Below are 26408 nucleotides of genomic sequence, written 5' to 3' on the forward strand. Positions count from 1 at the left end.
AAGGGTTTTGATAATTAGCGTAATAATAATAATATGTGCACCGTCACGACCATACTCATTATAAAGATGCTTCACTGTTGGGATCGGAATCTTTTATCATTAAAAAAATCAAACCGGCATTCCATGCAGTACCCCACTCCCTCCATGTTCTTTTGGGTTCGTTTTCTTTGGGGAAAAAAGTTGATGAAGAAGAGAACAGAAAATTGGCATATAAATGTGAGAACTGAGTTAAAGTATTGGGAGAGAGCGATGAGCATAAAAATGGCAACTTTAGTTAGTACTACCTGCAATCGTTAATATTAGATCTCATTTGATTTTTATTTTGATCATAAATATAAGATTCTAATTCACTTTGTCTCTCATATTTGTCTTTTTTTTTAAGATAGTCATTCAAATAATAGTAATTCTAACCAATAAACTTAATTAGTAAGGATATCTTATGAAAGACATACTCATCCGGTCCTAAATATAATACCCCTTTCGTGGTGTAATTACACTACAAAATGAGTCATATATTTAGGACTGGAGGAATACATATTTATAACTAATTTCACTTTTTTTTATCTACTTAAATTAGTTAACTGGCTCTTATATTTAAGATCGGAAGTAGTATAATATAGGTAGGTAAGGAAGGATCTATATATGAAGAAGGAGACGAAGGAGCATGTGACCTTGATTAGCGGTGAAGTATGGGGTTTGGTGGCATGGAGGCTTTTGTCGTTTGCAGCGTTTAGATTCTAATTTTATGCGCTTATTACTGACAACCTGGCTGTCCATGGAACACTCTCTAACTCAAAAACAAGAAGATTCTTCTTTTCCTTTTAATTTATGGGACAACATTTCTTTGACTATATGTTCCCAATGCCATGTTATGCACCTAGTACCAACTTCAATATATTTAACCCTCTTCCTTTGACCAACATACCACCTTTCAATCTGGGTCACACTTACCTTTTTACCCCCATTATAATATGTCTTTAGTTTGTTTTCAAATCTATCTATCAGCTATATATATTATCCATGACTAATAAACAATATAATCTTTTTTATAAATTTTGATATATGCATATATATATATGTATCAGTTTTAAAAACTTTTTTTTTCATATGATTGAAGATGCATAGTTTGATTTAAAATAAAAAGATGTGATAAGTAAATGCAACTTTAAAATTTTAAGAAATTATAAACAGAACAGATCAATAGGAGTTATATGTATTTAGCGAAAGCAACTAATTTTTTTCCACAATATGATAAATCAAGGCTTAAACTCTATTTAAAGACGTGGTTATATTTAGTGTCAAATCATGTTTCAAATAAAATTATTATCATAAATATAAAACTCATTTTATAATGTAATTTACACTACAAAATGGTTCTTATATTTAGGACCAGAGGAAGTACTCTCAATTAAAAAAACACTTGTGAGCAATAAAAAGCAAATCTGATAACAGAGATACATGAGTAAATTTACGGTTGAAGAGGGTCATAGGTTACTTTTACTTTAATAATTATGGACAAAATAAAGATGAATGCGGTGGGATTGTCTTATTTTGTTTTTTTAATGAATAATATAATAATTAGAAAGTGATGGGGTATGTATGGTGGAAGACAGACGATAACAGATGTAAAATAATGGTTTTTCTTCTTCTTCTTACACTTCTTTGGAGAAAAGGCAAGGCCTGAACCCTTGTTGTGTTGGCATTAGGGTTAGATGTGTAGGTGGGTCATTCATGGGATTAAATTAAATATAAAGGGCAAAAAGTGGATTAACAATGCCCAGGCGGGAGGCAATATCCTTTGTGTAGGTACCCGACGTGGGGACTCCGTATCCCAGTTCGTTACCAAACCATAGTCCCCTCATTATTGCTTTATGTAACCCACTTTTGATTCTTCATCACTAATGTCTACACCTAAATTACATCAATCTCCCTTCAACCCATACTAAATTACACTTGATTTTTTTTCGTTTTAATTTGTATTTATTTTCTTTGACACCCTGCTAATACGTTTCTTTTTTTGGTGTACCCTACGTATTCTGAGACTATGTACCCTATTTAGTAAAAGAAATTCTTATTATCCAGACTAATTCAGATTACAAAGATAGTATATTTTTAGATGGCAAGCTCTTCCATTAAATATTTAATGTGATTGTATTTTTAAGATCCAAGCTCTACATTTCTAGTGAAACTAATACAACCCTTTTAATTATTAATGAACCAAACACTATTTAGGATGTTTAAAGTCGGCCCATCTGGCTGGCCCGTCCCAGTCCTGGTTGTCATATTGGGACGAGACTAGTTCATCTTGAAAGTTTTCGGGATGAGACAAACCGATAGAACCGAATGCGGGATAGGGTCATCCCATCTTGGTAGTAATATTTTTTTTTTTTTTTATCATATTATAATTATTAAATGTTTAAAATATGTGTAATACAAAATATTTATATTTGTCGCTTTTAACATATATGTAGTTGACTGGTTATTATTTATTTAGAGCTTTTATAGTTGATGATTTTTGGAATAGTAAAAATAAATTTTAGAGTTATTATGTTATTGATTATTATTTATTTGAGTTTTTGTTTAAGAGGGCTAAGCCTAGAGAACTAAAAAATAAAATAAAATAAAAAACAAAACCCATTATAATAATCCCACTCACAATGCCAAAAAACAAACTTTTTTTTTTTAAAAAAAAAGGGGACGTGCCAGTTCTGTCCCAGTCCCATCTCATCTTGACCGGCACCAGGATGGCACCCGGATGGGATAGGGCACAAGAGAGAATTCCTGTCTCATTTTTGGTCATCGAGACTAGATCGGGACGGTCTCGTCTCATCTCGTGAACAGCCCTAACTCTACGAATACTGCAATACATGTAATCCAGTTATTTAATACTCTTTTGATCCTAGGTATACGACCTGTTTTGTAGCATAATTTACATTACGAAATGAGTTTTAGTTTTAGGACCAGAGGAGTACTATACACATAGTACAAATCTCCATTCTTGATTCTTATCTATATATCTTAAGCACAATTCATTATATGCTTCTTCATAAGCTTCTCAGAGGTATAATTCTTAGCATGTTAGTCACTTGTTTAAATTACGTCAAAAGTAAGCTGTGACAAAATCTGAAATGATTGGGAGAATTTTCTTTATAGTTATCTTTGTTGAGATTTGATTCATATTCCTCAACGTCCAAACTGCCTTTTAGTTGAAGCTGGAAGCATGTATTCATATTGATCTTAAGTTGACAGTTGTAATATTAAAAAAGATAATACATTAATTAACAGTCCTATATCAAAATCTAATCTCCTCACAGATTCATTCAAGTTGTTCCGATGCGTGAAGGGTTCTGAAGAATATTATGCCATTCATTAAGAATTAATATATGTCCAATCAACCCAAATCACGGGACCGAATGCTAAATTCACTGAACAACGAACATTCCGTTTTCTTAATTAGTGTTTTAAAACAATGTCCGGCCAAATTTTTTTTTTTTTAACAATGAGTGGGTCCTTTTTTATATTTATGGAAGAAATTTCTCTAAAAATTTGTTTGTGTGCGTATATAGCTAGACTGTAAAAATCCATGCGCTTCTTTGTATTCTCTTCACTGTTTTTTTAATAGCATTGCTTCATATGAATTTTACAAATAAATATTTACTTAGAGCATATTATTACTCAAGAAATGCCACACATAAGGAGAAATTAAATTCTAATCATATATATATGTATAGAATATAAACAATATGTGATTGCCATATACGGTGTACTCCTCCAGTCATAAACTAAAGGTTTTATATTTAAGACCAGACGAGTATTATCTTAAGATTGCGAGGAATGAAGAATGATATGGGATTGTTAGTTGTTAGATGTTTTATGCTTCAAATTCACCCATAATTCAACTGTTATCTTAAAATGGAACTGGAATTTCAACTGTTAAAACACGCACGTAACAAAAGAGAACTCTACATATTACGATTATTTCACGGGAAAAATGTATAACTTGAGTAAAAATTTAATAACTTTGGCCATTATGATTTTCAACAAAACCGAGACAAACAGGCAATATTTTTTTAAGATAACAAATGCGGCAAAATTGAGTGAAATAGTTCATGTACAGTAATTACGAATTTATTTTAGGTCTGTGATCATAAATCCACCCATAATTCTTTTTTAATAATTATTAGTCTGCTCCAATGGATAACTAAACTTGGGTTGTCAAAAACAACCACACCTCAAAGTTAAAAAGGAGAATCACAATTAAGTCAATTATTAAAAAGTCCTAATAATAATTTGAACAATCTGTAATGATAAATTCTAAAACAAAAAATAACAACTTTTAAGACTTTTTTTTTTTTTTAAATATCTTACTTTAGTGGGGCATGTGAGACAAACATGGAAATAACTTTAGAATGGAATGGAGGTTCGTAGGCCAAATTCAAAAGGGATGAAGGTGGGCGGCCCAAAGAAGATTGAAGAATATCATTCAAATGTCCCAGAATCGTGTCCTAATCACAGCCTCATAAATTATAAAGTGCATATTAATTTAATAATAATGATGTTTGTGACAACTTGCTCCAACCTTAATCTTTCTCTTCTGGTCTCAAAAAAAAAAACTTAATATTTCTCTCTCTCTCTAGCCTGGACATGTCATCTGAGCAGCGAATAAAAGGGACCAAAGTAGATTGCATCAGAATGTGAGAATAAATTCCAGCTGACCAATTAATGGTAATCCCCCAGATCTTATTAATTGAGGTGACGTCTTACTGACCCCATATGCCCCATCTCTCATTGGATCTTCTTTTTATCCCTTAATTAAAGCTCCATAACTATCCCAATATCCTCTCTCTCATTCTTTCATTCATTTGTGTTCTATTCATGCCCACTTCCCTTCTCGGTTAATAGATTTTTGGATGAAAGTATAAGATGCCATTTGGCCATCTAATCAAACTTACAGATAGAATTAAAAGCATGATTTTAAAAGTATTTTTACAGCGTATGAAGTAAATATGTAAAAGAATTTGTTTTGTTTTACAAAAAAATCCTTCTAAGAAGCATTTTTGGGCGCTTCCAAACACCTCCTAAGTGCAGGTTTATTTCATCTTTTTCCCTTTAAAGGATGTACTCCCATATCCTGCTCAAGACATTATAAAACACTAAACATAAGAATCTCTTGAAGTGAGATTCAAATTTTAGTTTATCATATTTTGAAAAACTAACTCGTTTTGTTAGACCCAACTTTTGTTTATGGTTGATGAGTGATTTGTATAAACATTTTTTTTTCTTAACAACTAGAAAGGAACAAGCCCATTTAATGTGAAGGCCCATGGCGGAAGGTGCGGGTTCAAAAGGCCTTCATCTTCATAGCAAAGTTGAGAGATCAACCTTGGGCCAACTTTGAATGTTCGGGTCAACAATGGGACCATGACCACATTTATCACTAGAGCTGCTATTTTCTTCAGCCCAAGGAAGCTCAGTTAAAGAAGTTGAACAAGTGAACATAATGGAGATAGATCCATCATTGCAGTTGTATATTGGATGATAATCTCTATGGCTAATGTTTCATAAAACCAAAGATATCAGGGCCGCTATGAGCAGGCAAGGAAACTTCACAGCACCTTCCTGAGATATTTCTCAGTAAACATCTGACTTTAGCAAATAATTTTAATTCCACCACAAAAATGAGCTAGCGTGCGAGGAAACTTCTCAGCAACTTCCTCCACCCCCGCACGCATCGTCTTAGAATAATACATGTTAATATATAAATAAAGTCTTATAATTAAGATCGAAAATAATATTAAATGTTAAATCTACGTCATGAGGAGTAACGCGAGGGGTCATGGATCCACTGGATTTTCAATTTTGACCAACCAAACCGCGGTTGATTATTGAATCCATATGTGGATAGGGGTAAGGATGTCAGTTTACGATATCGGTATTAATCAGGTGTGGCGTTTCTTTTTCCTTCTTAACAAAAATAAAAGTATTATATCCTATTCTTAATATAAAATCCTATTTAATTTTTATTTTGGTTCTCAATATAAGACTCAAATATATTTCTCTCTTATATTCATCCATTTTCTTTTAAAACAATCCTTTTAATAATGGTAGTTTTAACCAATAAACTTAATTAGTAAGAATATTTTAGAAAAGACAATACTTATTTATTACAAATAACTGATTTAACTTATTTCTTTAATCTATTCAAATTAATTAATTACCTCTTATATTTAAGACCAGTTTAAGACGAAAGAGGTCAAAGAAATATTTGCATGGGAAGCCAACATGTTCTCTCTAAAATTGATATTTCCAATCAGGTCATGTGTCGTGCTTGTTTCCATTGAATTTATATGATAAAATCTTGAGTTAGCTGTAAACTAGTCAAAGAAATTTCTGATAATTAATTGTCCCAAATCAATCAAATAAGCAAGTCATTATTTAAGAAAATATATTCTATAACAGTATAAATCAATTTTATTCAGATTTATTTTTCCCACTGTTAATTCAAATTATATCAATGGCGGCCCCATAGACGCATGCGGATACAGAAAAAGGCTCGCGCAATCAAAGAGGTTATGGCCATTCAAACACCAGAACGTGAGTTTAATCTTGCATAAATTTAATTAAAAAATATTCTTGAAAAGGTTATTCTCAATGAGATTTCTCGATTTACATCCAGATTAGTTTTTTTTTTAATAATTGCCAGCTTAAATCTTAAGTTGGAATTTAATATCATTTTCTTTTTAAAAGAAAGGCAATCGGAGGAGACAGGGCACATGGAGCGGCATCAGCGGCGTACTATGCTTATACCCATACGGACAAAGCCAGACGAGTAGCCAGCAAAGCTCCCTTCTTTTCACCGTAAAAAAGGACAAAGCTCCCTTCTACCCGTGTGGGGCCCACAGTCACAATGGCTTTCCCCACATTTTTTTTTTATTTTAACAAAAAAATTTGGTCAGTTTGATCCTGACTTAACAGATCAGGACATGCCTTATGATTTTAAAAAATGTTTATAAATGTACTATCAACAAAATTCTAGTATTGGTAGCAAAAATTACTGAATAATCTACCATTTGTCAGGCTCTTTGATTCAGAAGCGGTGGGAAAGTCAAAGCACTTGACAATGGTTAACCATATCCGATTGCGTATGAAAAAGGTTGTTTCCCTTATTTGTGAAAAGTAAAAAGCACCCCATCCTAAGAACCAATTTCGTGCTAATTTATCACTTTGCACCACACAAATGTGATTTTGATAATACAGGTTTAATTTTCTTATTTTTATTTTTTTAGAAATAATTATTTTAATAGATATATAATCTAAAATAAAGGTAATTTCTTAACCATCATGTTTTTAAAAAATAAATTTTTGTTTAAAATAAAAAAATAAATCTAGTCCATTCAAATTCGATTTGTATAGTCTAGATATGATTTTGATAAGCATCAAAACTCGTTTCTCTGTTCTAATATCTTCGCCGTTTATTGTCATTAATAAAGCTTAATAAATAGTATTTTTATGATTATAAATATAAGATTTATTTTATAATATAATTTATATTATAAAATAAGTCTTCCACAGACAATTTCATTTTACTTGTCACGTGGCCAATGATGCATAACCTGATCTGAGATAGCGTCCAAGCTAAATCCAAATCCCGCGTTTGCTTTTTTCTTTAATCATCTCTGCTTCTTCTTATAACAAACACAGAGAAGCACATCCAGACGAGTGTGTGTTTACTGAGATAGAGAGAGAGAAACGATGGTTAAGGATCGGAAAGTTGGTGTGGCGATGGACTTCTCAAACAGCAGCAAGAATGCTCTGAAATGGTCCCTTGAAAATTTGGCTGATAAAGGCGACACTTTTTACATCATCCATGTCACCCACAACTCCCTTGACGACTCTCACAAACATCTCTACGCCAAATCTGGTGCTCGTAAGTTTTCTTTTCTGTTGCTTTATATTTTGGATATCTGTGAAACGCAATCTGATTTCCCTTTTCAAGTCTTCCTGCTTCATGCTCTGTTTTTTTCGCGCTCGATCTGATTCGTTTTGGTTCCATCTTTTTTCAGCTCTGATCCCATTGGCACAGTTCAGAGAGCCGGAGATCATGAAGAAGTACGATGTTCCAATTGATACCCAAGTTCTTGATTTGCTTGATACTGCTTCCAGACAGAAAGAGGTTCTTCTTTTCTTTCGTTCATTTCCACAAAGATAAGTTCACTCTCTGTTTTCCGTTTGATTTCTGAAAGAACAATTTCAAGCCGTGAGAGAAATGATGGTGCAGGTGAACATTGTGGCGAAATTGTACTGGGGTGATGCGAGGGAGAAACTTCTGGATGCGATTGAAGATCTGAAGCTGGACTCTCTGGTTATGGGAAGCAGAGGTCTTAGCACAATCCAAAGGTCAGAAATTTCTCCAATCCCCTGTTTTCACTCTTTTGATCATGTTATAATTTATGTTTGATTCCTTAGAGCTGTTACCAGAATTTTCTTATAACGTATGGGTCAAATGCATTTTTATCTTTATTTTTCTTATTTGGGAGAACAGGATCCTACTGGGAAGCGTGAGCAACTTTGTGACGACACATGCGTCTTGCCCTGTGACTGTTGTGAAGGATTTGGCGAGCAGCAGCAAGTAGCAGAGACATCATTGTTCATTAAATTAGGACTTGGCTGCCACTTTGAATGTTCCTTTTTGTTGTATTTGATCTCATCTCTTTGTTGGTCATATCCTGAGATTATTCTATGTATAACGTTGCAAGTTTCCACCCTTTGAAATTTTCCTGTTTTTCCTTCTTTCAATGAAGAATGCAGCTGAAACTCCTCCATCTTATAAGCTGGCCAGATTGAAACTAAATGTGCTAGATTTTTTATTTTATTTATTTTCACATTACTAATTATTTTTTATTTTGGTAGATCCAAATTCTAAAATAAATATCTCAAATGCTCAAAACATAAAGAAACTAGTGGAAATGACCCCAGATGGTAAGAGTTGCTTATGTCTTAAATGAAACAAACGCACGATCGAGATTTTATTGCAAAAGAAAGTTACATATTTTTATTTTTGCATGAAATTACAACATGCGATAATTAACCCAAAGATGAATCCATTTATCTATTTGGAAGCAGAGGTCTGAGCACAATCCAAAGGTGCTGCAAATTTCCACCTTTTGAAGTTGTCCTGTTTGCCCTTCTTTTCAAAGAATAATGCAACTGGAGCTCCATCATCAGATAAGCTGTCCAAATGCATTAGAAAATAATCGCAACTTGTTCATGAGGCCCAACCGCCCAAAGAAAAACAAACAGCGTATGAACACTAATGGTGCGTATGAAAGGAAAGGGATAGGAGAAAAAAATTTAATAAATTTGATTTAAAAAATTGAAGAAGTTGGTTTAAAGGTTTTTAATTAAATTTTCTTCCTCTTTTATCTTGTAAATTTTTTTATCAAAATTTCAAAATCCCATTTCTTCAGATTTTCAAATCAAGCTTATTAAAATTTTCTTTCCCCTTATTTTCACTCCAATTTCCTCATATCAAACATAGAATAAATCGTATGAAAATATAAAACAAGCAACAAAACTGAACCAAGGCGAAAATGATTGCTGGAGAAGAGGATAGCCAGAAGCTACATTTGCACTACAAATGGTGGGTACGAGGCAAAGACTATCAAGAGGAAACACTAGGGACTCAGAATATCCCATAAATACACTGAAAAGGCAATTAAAAAAAAAGAAGATTGCACAAAAAAAAAGCACAAGAAGAAGATTCAAAAGCAAAAAGTCTAACTTAAGAGCTGCTAAAAGATTCCAATAACGAACTTTTATCAGACAACGTCCTAAAGGGAGTTGTAAAGAGGCAGAAAATAACAACCCGACCAAAACAAAAAAACCAAACACATGATCGAGATTTTGTTGCAAAAGAAAGTTGCATATTTTTATTTTGGCATGAAATCACAACATGCGGTAATGAACACAAAGATGAATCCATTTATCTATTTGGAAGCAGCAATGCTCTGAAAGCGGGTTTTGTAGTAGCCAATGAGAACATCCTTTGGAGGCAAAGCTTCTTTCACAATGGGATGTTTCAGAATTTCGTGACTCCATTTCTTAAGCTTTGGAAATTTCTCACCACTGAACAACTCAAGCGCACCAGCTTCTTCAATTAAAGGCAGCCAAAAAGCCAAGAACAATGCAGTAATATCCACATATCCCATTGAATCTCCATTAAAGAACTTTCCTTTCAGCTCATTCTCCAGAGTCTTGAGAGCCTCCGAGGATTCTTCACCACCTTTCTCTCTCTCCCTCGCATCAGGATTCCAAGCTGCTTTAGATATAGCAGGCAAGACCTAAACTCAAAGCAATGAAAAACCTGTTCAGTAACTCATCATATCTGGGGCAAAAAAAATACAAAATACTAGAAAGCCTTGTTTATGTATTACCTTGTCGTCGATGAACTTGGACCAGAAACGAGCCAAGGCTCTGTGGTGAGGATCAGAAGGCAAGATGGGATAACCTGTAAAAGTCTCGTCGACATATTCAACAATGACAAGCGACTCACAGATTGGCTTGTCGTTGTGAAGAAGCACAGGGACCATCTTGTGAACGGGATTGTACCTGAGAAGAAGATCACTTTTGTCGGTCAATGATTCATGAACATATTCATATTCCGCTCCCTTGAGCTTCAGAGCAATCTCTGCTCTCGTCACAAATGGGCTTCCTACAATTCCAAAAAGCTTCACTTGTTGATTTGAAGCCATGACAATTTAATATACTCCTCCGGTCCTTATTATAAGACCCCATTTGACTTTTTATTTGGTCCTAATTATAAGACCCCAATCCATTTTGTCTCTTATATTTATGCATTTTTTTTCAAGATAATCCTTCTAATAATGGTAGTTTTAGCCAATATACTTAATTAGCAAGGATATTTTAGGAATGACAACACTTATTTATTATAAATAACTAACTTAACTTACTTCCTTAATCTCCTCAAATAAATCAATTGGGTCTTATAATTAGGACCGGAGGAGTATATGCTTTTTCTGGGGACTTATATCGGAGACCTGCGCTTGAGGGTTGTATGGTGTCTGGGTTTGCGATTCCCTTTCTTATATAGCTATGGGTAGGGATGGGTCGGTCAACAAAGTTGGATTTCTGGAAGAGAAAGTCAAATTTGCTTCTGAAGGCAAGGAGGGATGTAAGAGATTACATCACCAATGAAATGCTTCGTTGACGACACTGTTTCACGCGTCGAGGACGTGGCAATCCTGTTCTTTTATTTCAGTCGCACACGGGTCAATGACTTGGGATTTTTTTTTTAAAATTAGACACATGTATTTTTTATTGGAAGCAATTTTATTGGGGATTTTGTCAAACACTACTTTTAACAAGAATTCAAATCTTAATTGGTCACACCCACATTGTGAGGAAAAATCTCATTTATCTTTTCACACATGTAGGCCCATTTGTTTTGACAAGAAGGAGAATAAAATTAAAATGCATATGTATGTTCAGTCATAAAGCATAAATTAATGTATATGGAATGAAAGCCTTGGAGGATAAATATTCTAGACACAGTTTTATCAGGAGTAAGTTAATAATCATAATTAATTATATCAGTTGGACTGTAAAAGTTGCTTGCTCAAAATAAGCTCTTGTATATCACAATTTAAGGTGCACTTACTCCAAATAAACAGAGTAGCCCACTTATCGTTTTATCAATTTACCGCTCTATTTTTAATTATAAATCATTTGTACCTTATTCTGGCATATAAAAATGCATTAAATTAATAATTTTTTTGCCCTTTTCCCATCAAAATAAGCATATTGATAAAGAAAAAAATATGTTGTTTATTCTCTTTCACCTATTTTTTGTTATATTCAGTAAGGATAAAATTAGGAGAGAATACTACGATGTATCCTATGAAGGCAGACCTTCGAGGCCTCCTCAATAGCTGCATTCTCTCTTTTGTCATGGAGTTACTCTATGAAACTTAAAATAAGAACTAATTAGTTTATTTAAATAAATTAAAAATATTAATTAAATTAGTTAATATGATATATTTTTTTAATATACTCTCAGCATCTTCTTTAATTCCCATCTTTTTTCTCGTACTTGATTATTGTTAGAAAAATATTAATAGGGTTAATTTAAAAAAAATTTGATAAATATGTGAAATAGGTCTTGTATATATAACTAATATTAATTTCTTCATTAGCTCCTATATTAGAGATCAGAAGAGTATTAAAATCCTTACTCCTTTTCCCCCCAAATATTTCAGTTCTCATTGGATCGCTTACCATGGCTCACGTTGTTTTAAAATATATCATTTTCTTTGCTCTAATAATTTAACTATAACAATTTTTGCTAATCTCAGTATATAACATAAGCCATAGTAAGCGATTCAAATATACATGCCAAAACAGATTACAACCCCAAAAACACAGCTATATCATAAGTTACTAAATATTCTTATACATGCCAAAATCAATTATAAATTAAAGAAAATGATTTTCTCACAAGCTATACTATTATTTAGCTTTTCAATTTTATAATTGGCTTCAGTATGCATAGGAGTATTTGACAACTCTTATGAAATGATCATGATTTTGGGTTCATAATTGATTTTGGCATATATGAATATGTTTGGTTTTAGGTTTGTATAATTAATTAATTTTGGTATATATGTGCTTGCATACTTTTCAAGAAAACCTTATTCTTATAATTAATTATGATCTTGATTCAAACAGGGCCTATAAATTAGTGCTGAAGTGCATTTCTCACAAAAGAAAAGCACTGAAATAAACTATTTGGACTATTTTCCTTTATGCAAAGCCTGGTAAGAAATCAGTAATAATTCCTCAATTAAATTTATTTAGGGTCGACTTGAATCAATGGTGGATGAAGCTGATATGGTATAAAATTGATTTATAAAAACGATAATGAATAAAAGCTTGTATGAATAATTTATAATAAAACCATGATTTTAATTAATGTCTAGAGGAAGCAAATGGATTTAGAAGACTTCTATTGTGCGATTAGTTGATCATCATTTTGACAATATTTTTCCAACATGAAGGGGAAAAATTGAATAGTTGGAAAGGATAACATATAAAATGCATTATTATTAAATATAGATCCTCAAATATATCAGTATGGACCAGGAGTTCATCGAACATTACATCCATGAAATGCTACAAAATATCTTACTCACCTAAATAAAATTTTTTAAATATCTTATTCCAGTTGAAAATACTCTAATCAGTATAAATAAAAATGAAACAAGCCGGAAGCATGAGAGGTTAATTGGTTTCAATATAAATATATTGAATAAGGAGGAGCATATAATTTAAAAGTTATATTGAGGAGGCATATACTTTAAAGCATGTCAAGAGATAACTAATTATAAAACCTCATAAGATGTTCATGTATTTGAAAAGTAAGAAAGAAATCTCAATAAATTATGTCACAAAAAAAAAACCGAAAATATAAAGTTATCGACAACAATTTTGATAATAATATCACGTGATAAAAAGAGGATTTTACATGTAAATATGTCGATAAAATAGATAGAAAATTGGCTAAAAATTAAAAAGAAAAAAACGCAATAAAAATATTATTTCAATTTGTCAAAACTATAGACCAACAATCTTAACACATGGAATATAAAACTCTTATGGAATATATGGACGTTTATGCGGAAATAAATATTTTTACAAAAGTCTGATGATGATTATGATGAGACATATTATTTTGTAGTGGATATAATTTTGCATATTTGAATAGTCTGACAATTATGAAATGCATTTGTTAGATATTATTATAACCCATGCATGAGGATCATTAATTTACATGATAATTTTTGAAAGATCCAAAATAAGCCAGGAGCATATATAAAGAAAATCACTATATATGAAATGTTATGAAGATTAAAATAACAGGAGTACTACCATCTATTTTGTAGTTCTAGATCAAAATACATGAAATTCTCTGAAAGATTTAAGTTGTCAGAAGCATACAATTCAAGTTTTCAAGAACAATACTTATTTAAGTTGAATAAGTCTTTATAAGAATTGAAGCAATCGGGACGTGTGTGGTATAACCGACCAAGTAAATATTAGTTGAAGGAGTAATATAAAAATGATTCAGTTCGCCCATGTATTTTTACGAAACAACATGAAAATGAGTTTGACATAAATGTAGTTTTTGTTGATGATATAAATATCATTAGAACTCTTGAAGAGCTTATAAAAACTATAAATTGCTTACAAGAAAAAATTTGAAATAAAAGACTTAAAAAGAACAAAGTTTTGTCTCGGATTGCTAATTAAATACTTAAGAAATGACATTTCTCTAAAGGTCTTAAAATGTTTTTTTATAGATAAATCACATCTATTATGTACTTTGATAGCTGTGAGATTCGTTAAGGTGAATAAAGAACTTGTTAGATTCCAAGAAGGTGATGAAGAACTACGTGGTCCAAAAGTATCGTATCATATCTTGTCAGTCATGTATGACTTGGCATATCATTTACTGTTAACTTACTATTAAGATATAGTTCTTTGCCAACACAAAAATATTGGAATAGAATTCTAGATTATTTTATAATCCACATGCTAGTAATTCCAGATAGAATATTTGTCTCATAATATTCAAAAGATGGTAAAATTTATGTCTAATAAGTCACTTCCTGCTACAATATTTAACAAGCTTGTTCATGATATTAGGTATTACGAGCTCAAGGATATCAATTGATGTTATCAAGAGGGAGAGTTAATACATGTTGTACTCTTTTTTTCCTTATTTATGATTTTTTTTATTGGATTTTCCTAACAAGGTTTTTAATGACACAACATCAAGTAGTGTATCAGTGAATGTGTACTCTTTTTCTTGCACTTGGTTTTTGTCCCACAGGGCTTTTTCTAGTTGATGTCCATCTCCTCTTTCTCTTTAACTTCATCAACTTTCACTAGATATTAATCTTTCATTACTCCACTACTCCTTTATCATGTCTTTAATCTTATAACTCACCCTCCACTCATATTCATATGGTTTATTACCCACTATCTATCATTTAAGTCGAAGTGTAATATATATGTGAGATTATCGTTATAAATAGAATATATCATTGTGTTGTAATGCAAATGAAAGAAAGTGTAGTGAAGGAATACAATATAATTTGCTTATTTTGTTGTCTCCATTTCTCATCTTCTCTATTTTTTTTATTGGTTGATTTCATAACAAAAAATAAATGGAGAATTAGTGAATTACAATTAAATCCCATAAAAGAGAAATAATTATTAAAAAATTTCAATAACAACCTGAACAACCTATAATGACAAGTCCTACAGTAGAAATGATAACTTTTGATACTTGTTTTTCAATTGTTTTCCTTGTTTCAGATCTCATTACAATTTTCCCAAAAATAAATCTTGATAATGACAAGGGACATCATGATTATCTAAAAGAAAAACAAAGGTCCTGGGGGTAATAATTATATTAAAATCATTCCAAACCGTCAGTTTGTTTCGATTTCAGCCGTGGATTTCAGAATGCTTGAGACCGATGGAGAGATACAGGCGGTGCATGCTGTTTTCGATGAAAAGACGAAAATCATCGGGTTATATTGTCAAGATTCCTTTCCTTTTTATTTATTTATTATTTTGTGTGGGCCTCATGGCGTTTCCCAAGACCTCCCTGGAGAGAAATATAGGATAAGAGGTAACGGGGAGTCAGATTTTGTAAAAGATATTACTCGCTTGCAGTCAATTAAGGTTTAAATTCTGATAGAAGACGATACTCATTTAACAGTACCTTAGACAAGATGTCATCTAATAGAACTCTAATATATTTTACAAGATTACGGTATGAATTTACATCATTTTATATGTGGATTTGTTTATCTATGAAAGTAAACAAATATGTAACTTTTAATAGTTTTATACTCATATTCCTTAATTTTTAACTTTAATAATGTAATTGGCAATTAATAATGTAATAACTTCATGAAACATCAAAAACTAAACTAATAAAAATAAAATTTTAGAAACTAAAACGATAAGTGAACTAAGCATGCAAGAGATAAACATTCCATGATCAAGATCCTGCCCATGGAGGAGGCCAATGCCGGGAAACTTCTTTTGTTTGTGTTTTAATTACTTTGTTTTTTTGTTGGAACTACTTTTGGTTTTATGCTGTTCAAGTTCTTTTATGTTTCTTGATACTCTGTAGTAACTTCGTTGACTCTGTTTCTGATTTCTTGCTTTTTTTTGGCCCTCTTCTTGCTTTTATATATATATATATATATAGATTATTAATTTTCTTAATATTCTCAGATTAATTATCTTGTGAAGCTAGTATTGCGCATTCATCTTAGTTCTTTACATTTCATGAAATTATCGTATTATGAATCCAGAGCATCAGGTTGTCGACATTTTGAAGAACTTGTCAACAGTTTCGACAGTTTCAGTTTTTCACGTTAATAACCGAGCAGCTGATTCCGGAAAATTTGTCAATGTCACTCAAAAGAAGTAAAGTGATAATAACTTCATGAAACCTAAATGATTAAATTGAGAATAAAATGAAAATTTGAACGATCAAATCAAATCAACAAGATTGATTAAAACTTTCATCATTACATTCATGCATTAATCTTATTACATTCGTGATGCAATCGCTTGCATCACATCCCATTAACACCTGGAGCGACTCATCTACTGTATTCCACCCTTGGACTATATAAGACACTGATCCACAATGTCAGGGACCATAAAACCCATCATCCCCTGATCAAATCCTCAATTCTAAAACAGAAACAAAAGTAAATACAGCCATGGCTTCAAATCAACAAGTGAAGCTTTTCGGATTCTTGGGAAGCCCATTTGTGGCGAGAGCAGAGCTTGCTCTGAAACTCAAGGGAGTGGAATATGAGTACATTCAGGAACCGTTGCCGAACAAAAGTGATCTTCTTCTCAAGTACAACCCAGTTCACAAGAAGGTCCCTGTGCTTCTTCACAACGAGAAACCAATCTGTGAGTCGCTTTTGATTGTTGAATACGTCGATGAGGCCTGGACTGGCTCCCCCATCTTGCCTTCTGATCCTTATGACAGGGCCATGTCTCGTTTCTGGTCTAGGTTCATCGATGACAAGGTGATCATATCATCAAACACTTGCGTGCTTTGTCTTCGTTTTGTTTTCTCAGTATATGAACTTTGAATTGAACGATCAGTGACTGAACAAGTGCTTTTGTTGGTTGATTTCAGTTGTTACCTGCAGCATTCAAAGCAGCCTGGGATTCAGACGTGAAGGAGAGGGAAAAAGGTGCTGAAGAATCGAGAGAGGCTCTGAATGTTCTGGACAAGGAGCTGAAAGTGAAAGGGAAGTTCTTCACTGGAGATTCATTTGGGTATTTGGAAATCGCTGCTCTGATCATCACTTACTGGCTGCCCATAATCCAAGAAGCTAGTGAGGTCGACCTGTACAGTGCTGAGAGATATCCAAATTTAGAGAAATGGGGTCAAGAGATTTTGAAAGAGCCCGCTGTGCAAGCAGTTTTGCCTCCCAGGGATGTTCTGCTTACCTTCTTCAAGAATCGCTATCAGAGCATCGTTGCTCCTTCAAAATAGAGATGATCACAAGGATGACCGATAATATCCATCCTTGAGATGGCGAACGATCCAGTGGTGTGACTGTGTGAGGACGATCGAGTGGAAATAAGATATGTATAATAGTAATAATAATTATGCAGTGCTGTGATTGAGAGTGGGAATAAAATAATGTACAGGTGGTGTGTTTTCTCTTGCATGGGAGCCTGACGATCCGCTTGATTTGGATCATTATATCATAAATAAAGTTTCACTGTTTGTGGTCTTTTCTTATATCTTATTTTTGTCGTTTTATTTTGTTGCTTGTGTGGCTTATAATTTATTAAAGCAAAAGGTCTCTTGGTAGTTGAAAAATGTGGGTAGTGTCCGGGTCAATTGCCTATATAATTTTATCTTTTCGCATGCGTAGACTCCTTTTAACAAAAAGACAAACAAAGTTAAATGGGATATGCGCAAAGTGCAATCACATGTTTTCATTGGACACAAAAATGTTCGTTGTCAGATTATTTTTATTTTGAATTATGTATTTATTAAAAATCATTTAAAATATAAAGACTATTTAAATTATTAACTACTATACTGAACTTGTTAACAGCATTACAAAAGTTATTAACTGTTTTACTGAAACTATAAAAATTTTCAAAAAAATTGTTGTCAGAGCTGGCTTCGGAGCTCTGGCAGCCATTGCCAGTGCTGAAACTCTGACGACCGGCTGTTTAGTGGGGGGTTTTTGGTTTTTTAAAAAATAATAAATAAAATAAAGGGTAATATGGTTATTTCAGTAAATTTAAAAATCCCAAATTAGTCACTTATGTCTAAATTAGTATTCTGTAAATTCAAGTGACTATTTTAATATGTCTAAGTTGAAATATCATTTGTTTATGTGTCGTTTTTCCCAAGTTGTTCACCGAGAGAAAGTCATATTTAGGAACCAAAACGTTAAATTAATTCAATACTTTGATCCAATCCTCTCTCTTTTTTGTTTTTTGTTTTTTTTGCTAGCTTGACCCCATCATCTCATCCATCCTGCATTCATACCTTTCCATGCTATATGCGCACGTCAAACTCATCTTTCCTTTTGGTTCCTCCCAGCAATCCGTTTTATTGAATACAATTATTTCTTTTTTTTTTAATAGTTGAGTATGATTAATTCTGTCACAGGGGAAATTCTAAAAATGAAATATTCAAAATACTATTTCTAGTTCTAATTATAAAATCTAATTACAAACTATACCTTATAATTGGGGCTGGAGGTAATATAAATTACTTCATAAAATTAAAACCACATCAAATCACTTTTAACAACATTTTTCCTCTTCATAATATTCGACAGTTAAAATAAACATACAATTCAATGAAAATAATCTTATATATTTTTATTATTTTATAAAAAAATAAAATTCCAATTAAAGCCAACAACTTTTGTTTTTTTCCCTTAGATAAATCAATTAAAAATGACCTCCGCATATATGTAACACCCAGTGTTTCTTAAGGGTGTTTGGATAGAAACCAAACAATGGTTTCAGAAGTACTTTTAAAGTTTATAAAGTAAATATAAAGGAGTTTGTCTCGTTTTGCGGAAAAATATTTCTGAAACCATAGTTTGGAGGTTGCCAAACACCCCCTTAATTTTTAACTTTGACACAATCTCCTCTTTCATTTTGCATTTATAACTTTCCCCACTGTAGAATTCAGATTCATCATTCCTTTTGGTTCCTCCCTCCAATCCGTTTTATTGAATACAATTACTCTTTTTTTTTTTGGACTGAGAATACAATTACTCTCCTAGTTTTATTTATAAAGTGCTTCTGATGTATTTTATACAGATTAAGAAAAATCTTAAATTTTATTAATTTTCAGCTTCACTCTCCTCAGTAGCCACATGAACCATACACCTCTCTTATGAATTCTCATTGAGTTGAAGCATCCCCTGACTTATTTTTATTGCCCACAATACATAACATGATGGGAAGATGAAACCACGGCACGTGGGAGACTCCACAGTACATCCGTTTGATTTGGATCATCATATCATAACTAAAGTTTTATTATTTGTCGTTTCTCAGATCTTACTTTTGTCGTTTTAGTCTGCGAGATTTTTCTTATTTTATTTATGTGGCTTATGAAAGTAGGAGGGTGTCTTTGTATTATTAGTCTTCGGCTTGCTGGTTAAAAAAAAAAAAGGCCTTTTTCTTTTCATTTTTTGGGTATATCTTATGTATTATTAATTATGTTGGTAAAAAACATATTATTAATAATTTTATTCCTCAAATTAAAATATATCATAAAATCTATTTTTTAGTAATTTTATATATAAAAAGTGCTTCTGATAACAACTATCCAAACACTCTCACTTCTCAGAATCACTTTTTACAAAATCTATTCTTCACAGAATCTATTTTCCCCAGAATCTATTCTCCAGAATCACTTTTCCAAACCACGGTTTGGTTTCATCCAAACACACCCTTAGTCTGCTGCTAGATTTTTCTTATTTTATTTATGTGCTTATGAAAGTAGGAGGGTGTCTTTGTATTATTAGTCTTCGGCTTGCTGGTTTTAAAAAAAAAAACAGTCTTTTTCTTTTCATTTTTTGGGTACCCAGGTTAATCAACTATGTAACTTTTATGTTTTCCCATATGGAGACGCCTCTTAACAAAACAAGAAGGCACGTGTTCAATAATAAAACATGAAGATGAAAATATACGTTTGGTTTTCTGAATTTATATCAAATTTTAGTTAAATTTTCTGATTTAACATTTTTGTAAATCAATGGTTACAATTAAAAACTAAAAATATAGCATTTCATAACAATCCGTTGGATATTATAAATGAAAGTGCACTTATTCCAAATAATTAGAGTATCCCCAGACAAGAAAAATTCTTGCAAATAAAAGTGGTACAAAAGCCGAAGGAGGCTTAGGCCCAATAACAAAAAAATGATATCACGCTCAAGCAGAAAGGGTGGCCTTAGCGCCCATTATTTTAAAATAATTTTTTTAATAGATTTAGAAATATTTTTTTTAAGTATTTAACATCTCAGTTTGAAAATTTTTTTTAAGTATTTAATAGTTTAGCTTTGAAATATTTAAATAAATTGCACAAAATTTACTTGATATGCTAAATGTAACATGACCAAAAAGATTACTAGTATTTCTTTTGATATTCTTTCATCTGTACATTTCATCCCAAACAAGTATTTCATTTTTCACTGGAGTGTTACTACGACTTACCTGGTCTTAGTTATGCGGTCAACTTGGATTTTTTTTTTTTAATATAATCATCATTTTGTCTTTTAAATTTGATCGTCGTGTTGAATAAACTACCTGTCACTCCCCGCATAAAAACTCCCCAAAAGAGGGAACCTGACATGATGCCACTGCCACTTTAAAATTACTGCTCCGGACCTAAATATAAGACCGGAGGAGTATTATAATAAATGTACAATTCTTACTCTTGTTTTTGGTAAGGCCATGCCATTCGGGCGTACGATAGGTCTTTTGAGCACCTTAAATTATTAATTCACTATAAATACGTACACATTTAAACTTGAATAAAATCACATAGATCTTTCATCAATTATTTTAAAGAAAATATCCTCCCTACTTTTTTGAAATATACTCTCATTCTCTCTGTTCTGATATTTTGGGCAAACAAAAAAGCGACATGTGTCGTTTATCAGATCATATGAAGATCAGATGCCGGTAATACGGATCTGTTAAAATGATCTGGCAAAAACTTGTTTATGGTGCTAGATCTTAGTACTGAAATTCATTTCTCACAAAGAACAATGCTGGAAACAGATTATTTGGATGCTTCCATTAAATAAAATCGTGATTTTGAATTAAAAATAGGTTTTTTTTACATAAAGGGTGTTTGGATTATTTGAAGTTAAAAAAGATTAATATTTTGCCAGAAATTTTAAATCAATGAAACCAGTCCCTTATTTTTAAATTGGAAAAATTACAAATAAAGACTCTTAAATATGTAAAATTATAATTGGGACCTAAATTTGAAATAGTAAATAAGGACCCAATATCACTTTTGTAAATATGAATGTAAGTGAAATGTCTGAAATACCCCTCAGCCAAATGACAAGTTGATTATAAGAAATACAAGTTCACTTTAACGAATGACAATTTCAGTAGATCAAATCACAACTTGACTGAGGGTATGTTAAAGGACAAGTTGCTATGGGAAATGACAAGTTTACTCTAGTTAAACCAAATCACAATTTGATCGAGAAATATTTCAAATATTTCACCCATATTTCATATTTGTAAATTGAGACCGGGGTCTTTCTTTGCTATTTTCAAATATAGAGTTTCAAAGCATAATTACATATTAAGGGGTCTTTATTTGTAAATTTTTTCTTTTAATTTCTAATGGAAGAGTTGAGAACAGTCTAGAAGGGAGAGTAGAGATGGGCGGCGCAGATGCTATGAGCTGAAAGACAAAAATCATCGCACTATCACTATGCATTTATATTTATTTTTTGCGCTAAAGTTGTTCACCAAGAAGCCGAGAACCGCCAGAGCAGGTAGGAGTAGGGTCGGAGTGTCAGATACAGAACCCCCCAAAAAAAAAAAGGACCATAACGTAATCAAATGATTTTTTTTATTAATACATATAGTTTTTTTGTTGGAAGAAATTTTCTTTAAAATATTGCAGTGACTAAATACAGCCCACAGGAATCAAATGAATTTGAATACTTTCCTTTTTCTTAATTCATAGCTTTGACCCAATCTTGTCATTCATTTTGCATTTACACCTTTCCATACAATAAATTTCAAATTCATCTTTCCTTTTGCTCTCCCTCCAATCCGTTTACTGAATTCAATTATTTCTTTTTTTTAAAAAGGTCGAATATGATTAATCCTATTATAAGGCACATTCTTTGGCCAAAAAAAAACATAAGGCACATTATATTCTAAAAATTAAATATTTAAAATATAAGTTACTTTATAAAATTAATTAAAAAATGACCGACACATATGTAACAACCATTTTCTCAGCGTTCGCATTGGTGATGTAATCTCTTGCATCACTACTTCTTGCCCATCAAGCTATAGACTTTAAAATCACCGTTTACTTCAAAAAAACCTCCTTCGTGACCGACTCACCTCCAGTCTCCCGCCCTTTCGCTATATAAGAAACCGATCCGCTATCTCAGGGTGCTATAAACCCATCCATTCCCCCCAGATCGGATCCTCAATTCTCAAACAAAGCCAAGTCCAGCCATGGCTTCAAATCAACAAGTGAAGCTTTTCGGAATCGTGGGAAGCCCATTTGTGACGAGAGCAGAGATTGCTCTGAAACTCAAGGGAGTGGAATATGAGTACATTCATGAATCCTTAACGAACAAAAGCGATCTTCTTCTCAAGTACAACCCAGTTCACAAGAAGGTCCCTGTGCTTCTTCACAACGAGAAGCCCGTCTGTGAGTCTCTTGTGGTCGTTGAATACGTCGATGAGGCTTGGACTGGCTACCCCATCCTGCCTTCTGATCCTTATCAAAGAGCCCTGGCTCGTTTCTGGTCTAAGTTCATCGATGACAAGGTGATTAAACACTTATGCTTCGTCTTCTCTTTGTTTTCTTGTTAGGATTTGAATGATCGGTCACTAAAAACAAGTGTTTTCTTGCTTGGTTTTAGTTGTTGCCCGCGGTATTTAAAGCAGCGTGGAACCCAGATGTGAAGGAGAGGGAAACGGGAGCAGAAGAAGCAAGAGAGGCTCTGAAAATTCTGGACAACGAGCTGAAAGGAAAGTTCTTTAATGGAGATTCAATTGGGTTTCTGGACATCGCTGCTCTGTTCATCGCTTTCTGGATGCAGCTAATTCAAGAAGCCGGGGGGCTTGATCTGTACAGTGCTGAGAGATATCCAAAGCTAGAGAAGTGGGGTCAAGAGATTTTGAACCACCCAGTTGTGAAAGGAGTTTTGCCTCCCAGAGAACATCTCCTCGCCTTCTTCAAAACTCGCTTTCAGAGCATCGCTGCTTCAAAGTAGATGATCACATAATTACCCATAGTCCATCTTCGATTTACTTAATCATCCGTGTGTGTGATTGAGACAGGGAAAAAATACGTGTAACTAGGCTCTTCTCTTGCAAGGGAACCCGACTGTTCTTCGCTTTGGTTATCATGTCATAAATCAAACTTTATTGCTTGTTGTCCTTTCTTAAATCTCATTTTTGTCGTTTTGGTCTGCTAGATTTTTCTTACCTTGTGTGTTTCATGAAAGCACGAGGATCTCTTTTCTATTTGATGCGACTATCACTATCCCGTGTTGCCTTAAAATTGCTGAATATGTCGCGATTGAGAAGGTTCTTAAAATAGACAAGTGAGAAAAAGATATTAGGGCCTGTTTAGGTATCCCCAACCGTGGTTTCAGAAGCACTTTTTCGCAAACGAGATAATCTCCTCCACATATTTACTTCGTAATCCGTAAAAGCACTTCTGAAACCATGGTTTGGTTTCTATCCAAACACACCCTTAGATGCTTTGAAAACTTGAGCAGAGTGAATGAAACTAGAACATGCCCTACATAACTGACCAAAGAGAGTAGATCAGAAACCGAACCTCAAACCGAGAAACCATAAAACTATCAAACACAGATATTAGAATCTCCGGCAAAAAGCAATGCCATGGCTTCAAATCCACAAACGAGGCTTTGCTCTCCGAAACTGAAGTGGGAGATACGGACATATGTTTATGAATGGCTGAAGAGTAAAATTGATCTTCTGATCCAAACTCCAATACAAATCCAATTCATGGGGAGATTTCTGTGCTTCTTCACAATGAGAAACCAATATGCGAGTCGCTTCTGTTCATGAACTGCCACTCAGTTGAACTTGCTAGACTTCAGAAACTCGGTGCCAAAGAGGACTATTTTTTTTGCCCTAGAGGCAATCCTATTCAATATACTGTCGGGCACTTTTCTTAACAGAAATTTGAACATTAATTTGTCACGTTGTGAGAGACTAGTATTTTTCGTTAGACTTAATTTGTTTTGGTCAAAGAGGATTATTAGTCAAGAAGATTGGGATTCCTCTTGCTATTGGGCTTGGTCTTTCACGCCCTTAAGATGAGGGCTGTACAGGGGCGCTGTTTTCAGCATATGCAGTACAGGCCCGGTCATTGCCACTGCCCAACTTAGTTTCCATTCTCTCTATTATGATATCTGTACGACAAATTTAGTCTCAAATTTCCCACCTGTGATGTAAGGAAAAAGATAGTTCGAATTTATAAAATTTTGTTTTTATCTGATCAGATGCATATTCAATGCTTATTAGTTTACGTAAATGATAATAAAAACATTTTAGTAAAAATGAACATAGTTATAGTTCATAATTTTAAAAGGACAGCGTGATTTAATCATCTCTTAGAAAATGACAGTAATATACAATTACGAAAAATTGATATCTAATTGCATGTACTTATAATGAGATTATGTAAGGTAAACATGTGGTTTTTGAATGATTCAACCACCAGGTCAAGTAAATTTTTTCATATATTTAATTTTGATATTTTAAAGTCATTTTTAAAAATATGGTTCATCTCAGATAATTTAAAAGCTTATGAGTTTGTTTGGAATGACTTATAAGTAACTTTTCAAACGTAATTTATAAAATACAAAATAAGTATTTAATGAGAGTTTTATTTTGACTCACGTGAACTTATTTAAAAGTATTTTCTGAACGGACCTCCAAACCAGTCCTGCATTGCACCAAGCCATCAAGCTGGCCGGTCCCACAAACTCTAGCAGGGCGTCTTCACCCTTCGGTTTCTCTCTTCTCCTCCAACTCCCCTAACTTTCGACTTCTCTCTCCTCAGTAACCACATGAACTGTACAGCTTTCTTATGAATTCTCATTGAGTTGAAGCATACCCTGAATTATTTTTATTGCCCTACGTAACATGACGGGAAGATGAAACCACGGCATGTGGGGGACTCTACAGTACATCCGTTTAATTTGGATCATCATATCATAAACAAAGTTTTATCGTTTGTTGTCGTTTCTCAAATCTCACTTTTGTCGTTTTAGTCTGCTAGATTTTTCTTATTTTAATTGCGTGGTTTATGAAAGTACGAGGGTGTCTTTGTATTATTAGCCTTCGGCTTCCTGGTAAAAAGGAAAAAAAGTCTTCGGCTTTACATGCCTGAAGAGGTGGGGCGTGTGATGTCTTATTATTTTCTTGTTTTGAGTGCCCAGGTTAATTACCTATGTAACTTTTATATTTTCAAATAAGAAGGCGCGTGTTCAATAATAAAACAGGAAGATAAAAATATACGTTTGGTTTTCTGGATTTTTTTTTTTTACAATAAAATCATCTTTTTATCTTTTAAGTTTGATCGTCGTGTTGAAAAAAGAAGTAAACTTGTCACTCCCACTCATAAAAACACTCCAAAAGAGGGAACCTCACATAATAGCCACTGCCACTTTAAAATTATTATCATAAATGTATAATTCTTAGTCTTGATTTTTGTAAGGCCATGCCATTCGTGCAGTATGATAGTTCCTCTTGAGCACCTTAATATTAATTAATTCACTATAAATACGTACACATTTTAAACTCAATAAAATGACATAGATCTTGCATCCATTATTTTAAAGAAAACATCCTCCCTATTTTTTAAAACATACTCTCATTCTCTCTGTTCTAATATTTTGGGCAAACAAAAAGCTGACACGTGTCATAGGAACAAGTTTTAGTGCTCGTCATCTTGATGAACACTATAAACTCATTATAGTTAGACTGCTTATATCTGATTTAAATAGTTTAGATTTAAAATCTTTAATTAATTATTTTTA

At 32.9% G+C, this 26408-nt stretch overlaps 3 protein-coding genes across 3 annotated transcripts; 2 read left to right on the forward strand and 1 right to left on the reverse strand.

The window, feature by feature from the left end:
* Window positions 1–7664: 7664 nt before the first annotated feature.
* LOC114739635 (universal stress protein PHOS32) lies at window positions 7665–8784 on the forward strand. The gene is made up of 4 exons (XM_028927719.1): window positions 7665–7927; window positions 8064–8173; window positions 8279–8397; window positions 8543–8784. The coding sequence occupies exons 1-4, from the start codon at window positions 7753–7755 to the stop codon at window positions 8631–8633; spliced, it is 495 nt and encodes a 164-aa protein (XP_028783552.1). The 5' UTR covers window positions 7665–7752; the 3' UTR covers window positions 8634–8784.
* A 791-nt stretch (window positions 8785–9575) lies between these two features.
* On the reverse strand, window positions 9576–11068 carry LOC114739653 (probable glutathione S-transferase). The gene is made up of 3 exons (XM_028927736.1): window positions 11027–11068; window positions 10434–10765; window positions 9576–10340 (listed from the first exon to the last, which is right to left on the reverse strand). The coding sequence occupies exons 2-3, from the start codon at window positions 10749–10751 to the stop codon at window positions 9987–9989; spliced, it is 672 nt and encodes a 223-aa protein (XP_028783569.1). The 5' UTR covers window positions 10752–10765; window positions 11027–11068; the 3' UTR covers window positions 9576–9986.
* A 5701-nt stretch (window positions 11069–16769) lies between these two features.
* Window positions 16770–23619, forward strand: LOC114739655 (uncharacterized). The gene is made up of 4 exons (XM_028927738.1): window positions 16770–17144; window positions 17258–17602; window positions 22825–23154; window positions 23250–23619. Exons 1-4 carry the CDS (start codon window positions 16827–16829, stop codon window positions 23601–23603), a joined length of 1347 nt encoding a protein of 448 aa, XP_028783571.1. The 5' UTR covers window positions 16770–16826; the 3' UTR covers window positions 23604–23619.
* The last annotated feature ends 2789 nt before the right edge of the window (window positions 23620–26408 follow it).

The sequence above is a fragment of the Neltuma alba genome, unplaced genomic scaffold (genome assembly GCF_004799145.2).
Source record: "Neltuma alba isolate B1F8T4 unplaced genomic scaffold, ASM479914v2 tig00002863_pilon, whole genome shotgun sequence".
In the NCBI taxonomy this organism is placed as follows: Eukaryota; Viridiplantae; Streptophyta; class Magnoliopsida; order Fabales; family Fabaceae; genus Neltuma; species Neltuma alba.